The sequence below is a fragment of the Toxotes jaculatrix genome, chromosome 17 (genome assembly GCF_017976425.1).
Source record: "Toxotes jaculatrix isolate fToxJac2 chromosome 17, fToxJac2.pri, whole genome shotgun sequence".
NCBI classification, from domain to species: Eukaryota; Metazoa; Chordata; class Actinopteri; family Toxotidae; genus Toxotes; species Toxotes jaculatrix.
The window spans coordinates 20,209,412-20,225,155 of NC_054410.1; the positions used below are offsets into that span (position 1 = coordinate 20,209,412).

The 15,744-nt window shown below is 41.4% G+C and overlaps 2 protein-coding genes across 2 annotated transcripts; both read left to right on the plus strand.

Moving 5' to 3' along the window:
* atp6v1c2 (ATPase H+ transporting V1 subunit C2) lies at positions 1-6,454 on the plus strand. Its single transcript, XM_041061326.1, has 12 exons — positions 1-129; positions 686-753; positions 1,315-1,400; positions 2,002-2,096; positions 2,591-2,682; positions 2,767-2,862; positions 2,956-3,024; positions 4,068-4,160; positions 4,257-4,344; positions 4,447-4,544; positions 4,644-4,773; positions 6,365-6,454. The coding sequence occupies exons 1-12, from the start codon at positions 1-3 to the stop codon at positions 6,452-6,454; spliced, it is 1,134 nt and encodes a 377-aa protein (XP_040917260.1).
* A 1,333-nt stretch (positions 6,455-7,787) lies between these two features.
* On the plus strand, positions 7,788-9,475 carry kcnf1b (potassium voltage-gated channel, subfamily F, member 1b). The gene has a single exon (XM_041061055.1). It carries the CDS (start codon positions 7,788-7,790, stop codon positions 9,105-9,107), a length of 1,320 nt encoding a protein of 439 aa, XP_040916989.1. The 3' UTR covers positions 9,108-9,475.
* Positions 9,476-15,744: the final 6,269 nt, after the last annotated feature.

The window sequence follows — 15,744 nt, forward strand, 5'->3', positions numbered from 1 at the left end:
ATGACAGACTTGTGGTTGATTTCTGTCCCACTGGACAAGACCAGTTTAACCAGTGTAGAGAAACTCAAGCGCACCATTGCCAAAACCAACCTGGCCTCCTGCTGCAAGTTCTCCATTCCAGATCTCAAGGTGAGGCTGTTAATCATCTGTCCCAGTGAAGAGCCTGATGATACCAAATGAGGTTTACAGAGTAAATAAACACACAAAGAGTAGATATTAAAGAGTCTGTCTTCTCTCTCTCTCCTGTGAGAACAACATTGTATGTTAGTCCTGTGTTTACACCAGTACAGTAGAGTGTCGTTGGGGAGGATGATGGTGTTTGGTGTCCTTCTCTGGTGAAGGGATAAAGGCTCAGGTTGCTCTCTACAGTTTGAGGCAAAATTTCCATCTGACCCATTTCACTCAGCGTGATCAATGTTCACCTTGGCTGCTAGGAATCACATTTTAACAGCTGTGTGTGTGTGTGTGTGTTTATTATTATATAAAGAGTTCAAACATGAAAAACCTTATATTGAATATGATATGTGGACACGTCCAGGCTGAATTCTAAAAATCACCAAGCCCGCAAGTGATTATACGTGCAGAGCTGTTGCTCTTGTTTTAATGATTTAGCTGTCTATGATGTCAGACAGATGATGCATCAGCATCAGTAACAGTAACTGTGTTGTCTATGCTGCGACCTCAGGTGGGAATCCTGGACAATCTGCTCAGTACGTCAGATGATCTCTTCAAGCTCGACACGCTGACTGAAAGGTAAAAAGTCCAGCAAGGATGAGCCAAGCTGAACATGCTGCCAATGCTCTGTTGAAGCACATGGGACCTGTTTGTTTCTGTGGTCATTGCACGTTTGTAGCTTAATGTGGACCTTTGTCCATAATTAAGACTAGTAACTGTGAGCTTGTGTGCGGTCTGCGCCATGATTAATTGATGGTCAGGGGCAGCTGACGGTTAGTTTTCCCTCCTGATTTTAAATTCATTGTTGGTGTATCTGAGCTGACATAGCATGAGTGGGGATGTTAAAGCCTGTTTACAACATCGAAATGTGGCCTACGGAGATCAAACCAGACAGAATTCTTCTATATCTTAGTACAAATACCCTGCATTAAGTTTTATTCATTGTTTTCTGAGTTTGTCTTCAGTTATAGATCTTTACAGGGATAAATGAAACCCCTGTTCCATATTAATGCTTCATTGTGTATCTCAATTGTCAATTACAGAAGAATTTCCAGGAATGAAAGCTGTAAATTATTCAAATTGTATTAAATAACATATAAACACTCAGTAATAGTGACATTTTTCCTGTTGCCTGGTCAGCGTGATCAAAAAAACATGTCAGTGTATGAAGGAAGTGATGGAGCACTCTACTGACAAAGTGCTGGAAAATGCCTTAGCCAATGGAGGTGAGTCACACACAAACACACACATACACACACATACAAACACATGCTGAGGGTGTTAATTACATTGTATAGAAACTCATTAAGTAAGTGCATAGAAGCTCCAGGGTACATGCACATTGCAAATGAGACTAAACAGCTACTTAAACCAAGGTCCATATGTGTACACAAACATCCCCACGCACACATGCACGCACGCACTCAGAGACAACACAGCCTACGCTCACCACTTTACCTTATAATGGCCTTGTGCAAAGAGGCAATAGGACAGTGAATGGCAGGAAAACAGCTGCCCAGCACAAACCAGGCTAACCACTGTCTCTGGTCACTTTTCCCCATCAGACCACGGCACGAATCGGAAAGCCGTCCTGTCGCCCCTGAAAGCTTACCTCAAGTCTCTGAGGGGTATTTTAACTGCTGGCAGTTTGCTCTTTGAGCTGGAGTGCAAAGTTGTGTGAATCCTTTGTGCATTTTTCAGTGCTTTTGTCCTCTTGTTTTCTGAATGACACTCTTGTTCCACAGCGTGCTGGTGCGTGTGTTTTACATCTGTGCAAGTTTTGGTTTCTCATTAGGTCATGACTTAATAACTTTGTGTGTTTCTCAGTGGACCTGATGAGCTATGTGACAAAGTTTCAGTGGGACAAAGCCAAGTATCCCACAGCTCTGCCTCTCTCTAGCCTGGCAGACATCATCAACAAGGTACAAACCAATGAAAACTAGAATGATTACAGGTGGCATGTAAGTACAGTTATTAGAATCAGAACCACCATACAGGAGTCCTCCTTAAATGTATTATCACACTTTCACAAAGATGGGAGACACTAATCTTATCAGCGTTACTTTTTCAGAATATGGAGAGCTCACCCCAGAGCCACAGAGGACATACAACTGTTTTCACTGGCAGAGCAGTACTAACCAGGACTAGTAGATTAACTTTTATATGTTAAATCAGCAGAATGGCCCTTTAATGCCCAATGAGCTTAAATATAAAGTTAGTTATAAAGATTCCAAGTGGTTCTGAAAAATTAAATGAAGTTTGAAATAAAACAATTTTTGCTGTATATCTTTAGCGTGTGCATGCAATGTCAGTCATTCAGTGTATAACTTCTTAGCTCCAAGTTCTCATATTAGTTTTGTGGTCATCACGTAGTCCTGATGCTTACATGTGCTGTTAATACCTACATGTGCTTCAGGAAGTTTCTCAGGTGGAGACAGAATTGAAATCTCGGGCCGCGGCGTACAACAGTGTGAAAACAAGCTTGCAAAGCCTCGAGCACAAACTAGAGTGAGTGACACAAGTTGTGTTTTAAGTAAAAATACATCATTACATTAACAGTGTATATTTTAAACAGCAACGTCTCTTTTCCAGTGGGAATCTTCTAACTTGCTGTCTGAGTGACATCGTGAGAAAAGAGGACCTGGTGGTCTCAGAGTACCTCACCACTCTACTGGTGGTGGTGTCCAGGTCAGGGATATAACATGAGCATGTGTGCACGCGCCTGTGTAATATACCTGTGATATTCTTTTGGTGTAAATGTGTTTCTGCTTTTGGTCACAGGGGCAGCTACCTGCAGTGGGAGAGGACCTATGAATCTTTGTCAGAGTTTGTGGTTCCTCGGTCCAGCAGGTGAGCCGTCTTCATACACTCTTGGCACTGAGACAAGCTATTCTACTTGATCCAGGTACAAGCGCAGCAGCAAAGCCCTGAATACCTGCTCTCAGCATCCAAAAGGTCAGGCTAAGTAACCACTGGTGTTCCATTACCAGCAGAAAGTAAGAGTCTGTGCAGTGACTCTTATTACTTACACCTGTGCTTTTCCTACTGTGACATGTCAAAATATCTTCCATCATAACTACACCAACCTTTCCCCTGAGTAGAGGACAAACTAGTCGGGGTAATTGATAACACCACTGTGGATATATAGGGCCCTTAAAATATGTGTATGAATGTATAGAGACTAATGACAAAGTAAGCAATGGTTCTATATATATATATAGAATATATTACCAGTATGGGTTGAACTCAAGTATAATTCACTGGTTTTCCCTGCATCACATTGCAACACAGAAAAACAAGAGAAGACGGTTATTGCATTTCAGTGTTGTCCAGCAGAGGACAGGCTAGCCCACAGGAAACTGTAACGTGAAAGGCTGTAATGGCTCCCATCAGACCATGTCAGTGATGATAAGGCCCCACCCATGACCCTGTGATGGACAGTTCATTTTGGCACTGAAGATGTGTGTCCATCTCAAAAAGAGAAAAAGATGCTTCGCACATCCTCATGAAAGCTAAGGAACTAATAAAAACAATGCTTTGTATTTGATATGGGCAGGTCTGTGCTGCCCTCTGCTGGGCAACGTGGAAATGCAATAAGCTTCTTCAGTCTTTATTCCTGTTCATCAGTCAAATGTCAGCTAGCGTAGCGAAAAACAACAGCCACAAAAAGCATGCCTTACTAAAGCAAATATAAGGAACCTTCACTTAACTTCATATCAGAAAACCATGTAAGCTTCACAATGTACGTTGAAACATCAGGCTACACCGTTACAGTTCATCTACATCACTCAGCTTTCAGTGGCGTTTTCTTATGTTGTCTCTCAGTTTGACCTGCTGCTGCATGCTTCAGTGTCTTGTCCATATTTCCTGTCCTTACTTTGTGCGACCATCAGGAAGCTGCACGAGGACGGAGAGGGGGGAGTTTTCTCAGTTACACTTTTCAAAAGAGCTGTGTGTGAATTCAAAGCCAAAGCCCAGGAGAGCAAGTAAGTAAGCAGCATGGCTTCCCAGAAAATACCCCGTCAAGTCAAAGCTGTGTTTGTCTGTGTCAGTTACCATAGTGCAGCCTATGATCCACGCAGGTTCACTGTGCGTGAGTACAGCTTTGATCTGGAGGAGAAGAGGCAGCAGGAGATGAAGCAGCTTAGTGTTCACAAGAAGGAACAATATGTGCGTCAAAAATAATATATACTTTCTATAGAGGTTTTTGTTGTGTGTGTGTGTGTGTGTGTGTGTTGTAGTGTATTATAAATGTGCATGTCTCCTCTACAGGGGATCTTTGTGCGTTGGCTGAAGGTTAATTTCAGTCAGGTGTTCATTGCCTGGATTCACTTGAAAGCACTGAGGGTGTTTGTGGAATCGGTCCTCAGGTCAGTGCTGGTAACATTAGCAATTTTCTCTCATTTACACTGATGAAAAATGGCGTGATTTGTGTGTGTGAGTGCACTCATGATGATATCCCCTGCCAGGTATGGATTACCTGTGAACTATCAGGCTCTCCTGCTGCAGACTGACAGTAAGCGCTCGAAGAAACTCAGAGAAGAACTTGCCTCACTGTTCATGCATCTGGACCCCACTGCCACTGCCAGCAAGACAGATGTAAGAGGCCAGACTCAGCTTCACTGCTTTGAGTGTTGCTGCTTACTAGCTTTTTTGTAGCTTTCAACCGCATGTCACCTACTTAGGTGAGTTACAGTGGCTTCAAAGAGTATTCATACCCCCACATTTTTTGCACACTTTATTCTGTTGTAGAATGATGAAGTGAAAAGCAAAATTTCTCATTTACATATGCATTTAGCCCCTTTGTTAGTAATTACAGCTTCAAGTCTTCTTGACATGCAGTGTGAGCTGTGAGAACTTACATACACAGGTGTGCGCCTTTCTAAACTAAGTCCGACTGAATCAGTTTGCCACATGTGGACTCCAATCAGTTTCTACATAAATCTCACGGATAGTTAAAACAAACAGGATGCACCTGACCACAGTCTGGAGTGCCACAGCACAGGGTCTGGATACTTTTGTAAATGTGGGATTTCAGTTTGATTTTCTAAATACACTTTCAAAAAACATCTAAAACCATATTTTCATAAAGGATTATTGAGTATAGAATGAAAAATATGGCTGGTTTGTGCATTTAAAATTAAATCTACAACACAATAAACTGTCCAGACAGTGAAGGGGTCAGCCATCTGCCTTGACTGGTTGGCTTGAGAGAGACACAGCACGTCATCAAACTATAGCCAGTATTAGATAGTAGTACATTAACATTAGTATCCTAAAGTACAGTTCTGAAGTGGCTGTACTTCACTTATTGTACCATTTTGTGCTATTCCAGTTTGCAGTTTGTTTCTGCTTCCCTCAAGTGGTCAAAAAATCTCATAATTCAGATTTAGGCAATGTTTTTAATGTACAAAGGACCATTTTTAAATTTTCTAATTGTTACTTAAACCTGCTTTAACTTTTTTCTTTTTCTTTTTTTTATTGGTCAGTAGAAACAAGCTGTAGAAACAAACAAAACACACAGACAATTATCTGTGGGTTCATCAGTACAAGCAACCCCTTTCCCATACACATATTCATTTGATTCATTGTTAATATAAAGATTTTGATGAAGGGGTATGAATACATCTTCCCCCTCTGCCTATAGCCACTTCATTAAAGCTTTTTTTTTTTTTTGGGTTTACTCCATTTCTTAAATTCAGTGTTTGGAAAGTTCAGTTATACTGAAACCTTTGTTATCACAAATTGATAAAACAACTGTTATCAAATTTATTCAGACAGTGGTTGTGGTGAATCATTTAGGGGAAATTTAATGATGCTCTTCCATTTTCATAAGACCCATGACAGCAAAGTAAAGCGTTTGTCCAGATTTCACGTTGATGTCAGAGTGGAGAGGAGCACTGTCAACCATCTGCTGTCCAGCCTACTTGAAATGACATCTGTCTCATGCAAATTTATCCGTGGCCTTACCAGACTGCAGTGAGAAAAGTGAAATTGTGGGCTTCTGTGCTGCACGCACATTGACTGCACGCAAATAAGAACAAAACACAGAACTGCCTGTGAAATGAACTGAATTTGCATGGTGCACAGACACTCCTACAGCACAGAGATGGGTTTTAACAGGTCCACGGTTTGTGTGACTCTGTGTGTGTGTGTGTGTGTTCTCTCTGTGTCTTCCTCTGCCAAGCAGGTAAGCTGTGACATCCCAGGACTCTGTCAGCAGGAGTACTTCTCCTACATCTGCTTCCACATCAACACCAACGTGCTGGAGATCAGCTAGCCGTCAGCAAAGAGAGCACCCACTCAGTGACCAAGCATAGAAGGCCCTGCCGTTCATGCTTCAAGTTGTTCCAGACCAGTCACTCAGAGCCAGGAGCATAAAGACTCTCAACGCTAAAATAAAACAGATCTAGTGAAGAATATATCCTTAAATGTCTTTTCACCATTTCTCTTGAGACAAGAAAAATACTGGCTGCCTCGGCCGGGGGTGTAAATAATCCTGTCAGGTTAACAGTGGATGGATTTGGGTTCTCTTCACGACAGTGTCAGCTGCACACAGACTACACTTTGTGATGTGCTGCCCATGGAATTGTGGGACCATTTAAATACATTTAACATCTAAAAGTGTTGTTCCGTGTTTTCTTTTGAAAGAACCTGTAGTGTTTGAAGTGAGCACATCCTTCCTAGAGATTTCAAAGCCATCGCAGTGAAATAAAGTGGATTTCTTTTCTTCATGCGTGGTCACAGCCTACATTATTCAACGAAAAAGGCACTGTACATTTTTGGGCACATTATACTGTACAGTATATTCTGAGCGTAGCAGCTCAAGGCTACATTAGCAGCTCAGCCAACTATAACCCACCCAAAACTCAAACCGATCTGTCAGTAGTGGAGTTGCATTGTGGGTTTGTCAGTTTTTTGTTTGTTTTTTTTTGTTTCCTAACAGCTCTTAGACATCTGAAACCTGACAGGGTGTGTCAAGCACATCACTGTTTTATAAGGTTACAGGCCAAGATTGAGATCATGTAAAAATCTTAATCTGAAAACTCAACAGTAACTTCAGCTGTCAGATAAATGCAGTGGAGTAGAAGCATGAAGTAACAGAAAATCCAAATACTCAACCTCAAAGCTGTGCTTAATTAAAGGACTTGAGTTAATGCCCTTTGTACCACTGAATGCTATGCATCACATGATCACCAGAGAGTGCACTATCTCTGCTCTGTGCAATTACCAGTTTCATATTTATCACAGCTGCTATAAATGATTTTATATCTTATGTCGGATGTTTCCTTTGGATATTAGCAACATAGCAGATTCCACTAATTAAGCTGTGTATGTTGCAGTTCACTCTCCCTCTCTCTCTCTCTTGCTGTGTGTGTGTGTGAGTGTGTGTGAGAGAGAGAGAGACAGAGAAGGAGAGAGAGAGAGAGAGAGAGGTGGGAAGTGTTAGGAAAAGCTGGCCGCTCAAGCTGTGCCATTCAGTGCATGAAACAGTCTGAAGAGGAGACATTTTACGCACCGAAATAATGGACGTGAATTCTGGTTAGTAGGCTTTAGTTTTACATTACAGACTTGATATTGATTTAAAAAAAACATCTAGCATCTCCACTAAAATGTGGACGATTCCGAAGCCAAATTACAGGACTGGTTTCTGCGCCGAGGGGGAGATTGCTGTGAACATCGGCGGAGTCCGAGTGGTGCTTTTCGGGGATATTTTGAACCGCTACCCGGAGAGCAGGCTGGCGGAGTTGGTGAACTGCTCGACTCAGAACGATGAAGTTATCTCGACGCTTTGTGATGACTTTGATCCGGGAAGAAAAGAGTTTTACTTTGACCGAGATCCTGATGCCTTCAAGTGCATCATCGACGTTTACTACTTTGATGAAATTCACATCAAACGCGGAATTTGCCCCATCTGTTTCATCAAAGAGATGGAGTTCTGGAAAATAGACCAAAGTGTTTTAGATGAATGCTGTAAAAGTTACCTAAATGAGAAGGAGGAGGAGCTGAAAGAGATTGCAAACAAAGTGAAAGTAATTTTGGAGGATCTGGAGGTGGACCAGTGCATTACGCGCACCCAGCGGTGCCAGAGGTTCCTGTGGAGGCTGATGGAGAAGCCGGGGTCCTCCCTGCCGGCGCGCATCATCGCCATCGCATCCTTCCTCTCCATATTGGTCTCGGCGGTGGTCATGTGCGTGGGGACCATCCCGGAGCTCCAGGTGACTGACTCCGAGGGCAAACTCGTGGAACACCCGACCCTGGAAGCGATCGAGACCGTGTGCATGTTATGGTTCACGGCGGAGTACCTGCTGCGTCTCGCCTCCTCCCCGAACAAGCTGCACTTTGCGCTCTCCATCATGAACGTCATCGACTTTATGGCCATCATGCCTTTCTACGTGGTCCTGTCTCTGACCTACCTCGGTACCACATCCATGATGGAGCTGGCTAACGTCCAACAGGCTGTTCAGGCACTCCGCATCATGCGTATCGCGCGTATTTTCAAGCTGGCGCGCCACTCCTCCGGACTGCAGACTCTGACTTACGCGCTGAAGAGGAGCCTCAAAGAGCTGGGGCTGCTCCTCATGTACATGAGCGTCGGGATCTTCGTGTTCTCTGCGCTGGCCTACACCATGGAGCAAAGCCACCCAGAGACCCTGTTCCGGAGCATCCCGCAGTCTTTTTGGTGGGCCATCATCACCATGACCACGGTGGGCTATGGAGACATCTACCCAAAAACCACACTCGGCAAGTGCAACGCAGCCGTGAGCTTTCTGTGCGGGGTGATAGCCATCGCCTTGCCGATCCACCCCATCATCAATAACTTTGTTATCTTCTACAATAAGCAGAAAGTGCTGGAGACAGCAGCAAAGCACGAGGTGGAGCTGATGGAGCTGAAGTCTGGCAGGGACACGCGCAGAAAAAGTAGGAATTAAGAGGAGACTGTGGGCGCACCAAGAGTGTGAGCCAGTTAAGACTTTTTAAAACTTGTCATTGCCGTCACATTGAATTGTAGAAGCAAGTTCACATCCAAACTAAATGTTAAAATAAGAGTAAAAAAATGTGTCCATAGTCCAAAGTTGTCCATAATTATATTCACCAAAAACAAAAATTGAAACATCTAAAGGTAAAGTTTAGAAGTAAAATTAGGAAGCTGTATGCAATACTTTGATTTAAGACATTTGGACCTGCAGACACCCTGGTAGAGCTCCATACAGTGACACCTGTACATAGCACCATAATAGAGTTGTTGTCTTTACTCTGCTGTCGCTTTCTCTGGGAAATTTGTGATGTGTTGCTTTTGCCTCTGTTCCAGTTATCTCGTCTGTAACTCTTGTCATTGTGAAGACTGTTGTTATTGTAGAATTAAAAATTGTGCATGAAGAAAAAAAAACTGTACGTGCAGACAAAGAATTGTCACATCAGCATGAATGAGAGTAAAGTTAAATCAAAACTAATACAAATACTGTTTAATTTCAAAGATAGATTCACTATTTGTCACAGCTCGTGCAAAGCCACAGTCTTTTCAGTACCAGATTTTCTGTGTGTGTGTGTGTGTCTGCAGAGCCATCCATCACTTACATTAGAGGAACATTTATGACTAAAACTGAGTCATAAGATGCAGCCCCCAGAAAACAGGTGTGTGATCTCTGATCAGATTACTCTGGAGTATTTCATGTGAATCAAACCGATGTACCCTGTGGGTAGGGTTGACCCCACTCCTCAGAGGGTAGGTAGAATTATTCATTGTAATGGGGGCAGATGGTGAAAGACTGCATGAAGTGCAAAAAAAATATATAAACAAATAATTAAATAAATAAATGATGCATTAAAATGAACCAAGGCCACACGAACAAATGTGCTTCCCTGATACTTTCTCAACTTTTTTTGAAAACTTCTTGAAAGCTTCTCATGTATGCGTCCTTAGTCCTGGAGGCATTTAACACAGCCAGACCTTAACTACATGTGGCTGCTGCATCCTCATTTCATCCACTCCTGCAGTGATGTGCACAAATATTCTGTTTTAATATTTGTGGTCAACAAAAGTTGTTCATTTGAGGTAACTGTACAAGTTTAATCCTCTAGCTATACTAGGTTTATAGCTCAGGACCATATAATACTTTAGTTATGGTCCCGCCCCCCCCCCTCGGTTCTTCTCTAACTGTTCAAATAATGACTTCTTTATTTTATGAGAATTACTTTTAAACATGACTTTTGACTGATGACATGTTTTTCATGCCTATCTACGATTGTGCTGACAGGAGTTTTTACCCAGCACTACACCTTCCACATCCCAAAGAATCTATCTTGATTTTGTCTTTTTTCTTTCTGCCCCCCCCCCCCCCCCAAAAAAAAACAACATTGCATACGATGACATATAAATGACAAATAGTCACAGCTCATATAACTTAGAAAACTCAAACTATTTCACTATTTGCTTATGTGGTGTAACAGCAATGCTTTAGCAGTGCTTATTTCCATATTTTGTCACCTCAGTCTAATGCTGTGTTTGGTTTTAATAAGGTTAGAGGAAAAGAAAATATGTATTCAAAGGAAAAAATAATGAGGTTGGTCTTGCATTTTATTGTTTTTATAAACACAGCAGTTGCGTCTTTGGTTCTCACACAAATGACGAGGAAGTTAAATAAAATACAAGGGTTAAACAGAAGTTCTGTGTTTTTTTATGTTCATACATTTTCAAATCTGCAAATATTCTCAGTTTCAGGCCTGGGATCAGTCAAAGCTGAGTAACAAGAGGCTGAGTACCTGTTTATTGATGTGGCATTAATATGCTAAAAGGTATATTGTAAAACTACATTTGTCAGAATAAAAAAACCCCTCATATTTATTCTACTGAGACAGTTGTATTGTAGGTGAGGCACATACAGGCTTGGGTCAGTGTTTTGTGTAATCTAAGTGAAGGGCATTGTTGTTATTCTGTGAAATGTGTGTGTGTGTATGACTGTGGATACACATTTCTAAGTCTGTGTCTGCGTCTCCATCAGCATGTTTCCGTCTAAGTTTCGGTTTTTATTCCTGCTTGTGCATCGTGTGTGACACGATCCAAGGCAGTGGTCTGTGAGAAACTGCCATCCCCAGCGGGAAAACACTTCAAAGTAAGGCTATACACACCCACGCACACTGAACACTGAAAAACACTGCCTCCCTGCCTCTCTCCCCCGCCACCACCCCACCCGCTGTTTCTCTCTGTCTCCTTTTCACTCCTTCGTCCTGCCTCCACCTCCTCATCCTCCGTCTCAGATGATGATCTGTCAGCTTCACTGGCTGAGAGAGCAGCGATCAGACGCAGTGATATGTAAAGCGTTAGTGCTGTCATATTTTGAGGGTGTGTAGTGGTGCCAAACTAAACACTTAAAACTTTAAATAAAAAAAAAAATGTATTGCATTCTGAGGTAAAAAAAAAAAAAAAGGCTATGAAAGATCTGTGTGAGGATGTTGGGGTGGGGGGTGGGGGGGGGGGTGGTTCATTGAAAGACATTAGCTGACATTGACTACAACCAAATATAGCACTTCATATGTTATGCATCAACAACCATTACAGATGACTCAGTCTCACTCCTACTGTATGGCACGGGCACCCACAGTTTGAAATTATATGTTGCTGACCACAGTCTGAAATGACCTTTAAAAACTGATCTCAGCTCAGAATCCGCAGCCACTGGATGAACATGCTAATGTTCTAAAGTACAATTCATCTCTTTCTGCGGCTCTCCTGCCATCTTTGATCAATGACATGCCGTAAACAAATGCATCAAAGACGTAAGAGCCTCCCTGTCAATACCTGGCTTCCCCTGCGTGCTTTGATGCTTCACAGGAGAGGTCTCCCACGATCCTTCCACTCCCAGAGTGCACATGTGTGTCTGGAAGAGGATTTGACAGTTAATAGCTTTTGATTGAAGGAAGGTTTAATGCTGATGATTAGTCATTTTTAATTAGTTCCCACTGGTAATGGTAATGTAGCAGCATAGATGTGTGGATAGGTAGGTTATGGGTTAAGGTGGCTAACATTTCACATACTCTGCATCTTTTTTTTTTTTTTTTTTTTTGATACACTGGTGAAGCAGCACCACAGCAAGCACACAGAGAGAATTTTATAAATGAAAATTTTGACCAAAAACAAATTCTGAAAAGCTGTTTTTGTTTCCTCATAAATTACGCATTTTTTTTTAAAAAGAGGAGTGTTTTCATATCTCTTTTCATCAAGGTAATTGATTAAATTTAGTAAAAGGAGGAAAATTCTATCATCTGAGAGAACGAAACAATCAAATGTTTGTCATTTTTGTTTGAAAGATTACTTAAATGTGGTAAATGATTATCAAAGTAGTTATAGTCTCCGTTGAGAGAAAGTGCACACTCAATATATTACCAAAATCAAACAAACAAAAACCACGTAATTACACACACTCAAAGAGGGCATTTGTATTAGTACACATCAGTCCACTAATTAAAAAAAAATCAAATAGCAAGTGATGAACCAAAACAACAAGGATGAAATAGGCAAATGCTGTACATATGAAATAAAACCCCATTTGAACTGGATGTAAAAAATATATCTATAATCCAGACCTGAGCTATTATGATGATGAGACATAATAAGGAGGGTGAAGTGGCTAAGTTGGTTGGATGGATGTGAAATATGTGTGGATGTGGAATAATGCTACAGAACCACCGTCTGTTTCTTTCAAAGAGTATGTGGAAGTTTTACACACTGAAGAATAAGGTTCTATTCATTTATGTGACAAATAGTCATCAAGCAAATTTGGCCCCTGTTGTCAAGAGTCACGTGGCCCCTGTAACCAGGAAACATATTTACACACTGTACCAAACTGTTGCAACCCAGTCACCAAGTAAAGGTGCACAACTCTTTTTTGTGTATATCAACACAAATATAAGCATCAAAATGGATACACTTTGATTAACCAGAGCTAAAGGGCACTCAGAAAACTGAAAACCTTCACTGACCTTTAAGGTTTTCCCCTCAGCTCTACAGAGCTTTTAGCATCTTTTAGCTCATTGTTTGGGTTTACGCTCATCTCCCATCATTCCTCTTTTCAGTTGTAGCAGACAGCTGACCAGTCAGTATATACCCACTGCACTCGTCCTGTTCAGGGAGTGTCATGAGTTTTGATCATGCAGCAATCTGCATTCTGAGTCACCAGGCTGTCTCTGAGTACACCTTTAAGTGAAACATCTGCCAGTCAAACCCACAGCACTCAGCACAGAATCAAACCTTATATCCTTCATTTTATGTCGTGTACAACATTACAGCAACGTATCCCCCTCCTTTTTTTATTCTGTCTCAAAAAAAAAAAAAAGGCACAACTAATGTCCCTCACCAGCAGTGGTCTTCTGTTGTCATGGCTCCAGTCTTTAAATAACAGTCTCGCTCTCATTATTCTGCCTCAACGAAGCCTTTTTGCTTTTAGACTGGACTCCCACATTGAATGCACTCTGCAGTTCATTGTAATAGATTTAATAGAGCGACACAGTTTTGTTTTGTTTTTTTATTTAATTTAAAGCAGATCCGAACACTGACTCATTCCAGATATTTTAAGGTGTTGCTGAGTTGCACATGAAAATAGGAAAGGAGTTGTATTACTTGATATCTGATCATGTCCCTATGTAACAAGATTCCATCCACTTGGTATATGAGCGTTGCACTGGAGATAAATCACTACCTGAAGAACAGCACCTTTTTTTTATTCTTGCATCCAAATTCTCATCAGTATTTTTACGTTCTGATTCAGCGCAGTGCTGACATGGTTAATGGGTGACCACAGAATCTGGTATGGTGGGTGGTGGTGGTGGTGAGTGATTTCTCCCCTGCTTTGCATGTAAACGTGTGTCTGCTACATTTAGTGAACCATCTTCAGACATGGAATACTTTTTACAAATATTTTTACAAATAGTGTAAGGAATTATAACAGTTTGAAACGCAGTAATGACAGTGCAGGTACTAATCCCAGTAACAGACTGATACTTTGAAATTTGCTGGTCGGCTTGTTCACTTTCTCACTGTGGGTTTGATGGGCACTTGATATCAGTTTGGTCTCTCTGTGACCAGTGGATGGTCCAAAGTTGTCTCATTTCAATTTTGTGAGTTCTTTTCTCACTGATGTGGCAAATATTAGCCAGAGTCACTCTTTTTTTTTAAGAGTTTAATCATGGTCTTGGTTCAGGACTTCTGGCTCTGTGCACTCGCTGAGGCTGAGCTAGATGCTGTATTGTTAGTAGATCCCTCCAAATCGTGGGGCTGCCTATTTTAAAACGGCAATGTCTTGTTTTCTGTTTCAACATGCGTTAAATACAAAATGGTGTGACGTGTTCGTGTGGATGATTGGGACTGTTTAGAGGCACCTCTGACAGAGCTGACAGCTGATTACAGTTTTCAAATGACTTGCCCAGCACTGTTGGAGTCTGACCTGAAGACTTATCCCCTCGACAATTGGACGACATTCAGTTGACTGAGGTTTATGTAGATCACGTAAAATTACCATGATGTTTACATAAAGAGGAGCATGTCTGAGGGGCCTTTAGGATGAGTGCACACCTGCTTTAACCCTGCTTGAAAAAACTAGGCTTCTCATTCATCTTAATTCCTTTTCCTGGTAGAATCATGTGAATGCTATATTTCTTTATCGCTGCTTCGAAAGGTAAAATGTTACCACTGTAAAGACTTTCCAGAGTTTTAAAATATTCTGTCTCAGAGTAAAATATAAAACCGCTGCACAGTATTTTGTCATCTGAGAAACCTTTCAGCTCAGTGACACACTCGCCCCAGAATTTTTCAAACCAGGACTATTTTCTGTCTGAACGTCCGTTTACTCATCTTGACAGTTTTGAAAAAAAAAAGTGATTTCTTGAATTAAAGATACCCTGGGGAATTTTTTTTGTAAATAAGCAGAGAAAGAAAGTGTTTAAGCTTTTCTTCCAAATAAAACATTAGCAAAGCTGATTTTTCCTCTATTTGATACCCACACAGTTTACATCCACGTAAACCCAAGAAACAGAATCACAAATAAAGTTTTGATTAACAAATTAACAAAAAATAATCACCCACATGGGGAAAAAAGACAAGGAAAAACAAAGATGACCATAAAAGCTCACTAAACAAGGAAAACACAAAATCACTCCTAGAGAGGAGACAAGACGAACTGGCACAGGACAAACGGAGCTGCAGACAATATATACACACAAGGTAATGGGGAACAGGTGGAAACAATCAGAGCGGGGAAGGCAATCAGACCGGCAGGAAACATGAAGGAAGGGCAAGCAACCTGAAACAGGAGGAGAAAAGATTTCAAATTATAGGCGGAAATCACGAGACAACAGACACAAGACAAAAACATAACTTGACATTATTTACAGATTATGACATTGCCAGCTTTAAGTCTTCTTCTTCCCTTCATTTTCCTGTAGCATTGCTTCTGTTCCTGACACATTACCACCACTTGTTGATCAGTGAAATAATCTAAAAAGCAACATGGTAAAGTGCATGTACATGTGCATGTGCACAAGATACAAACAAAATGGCGACCCACTCAGTCCAGC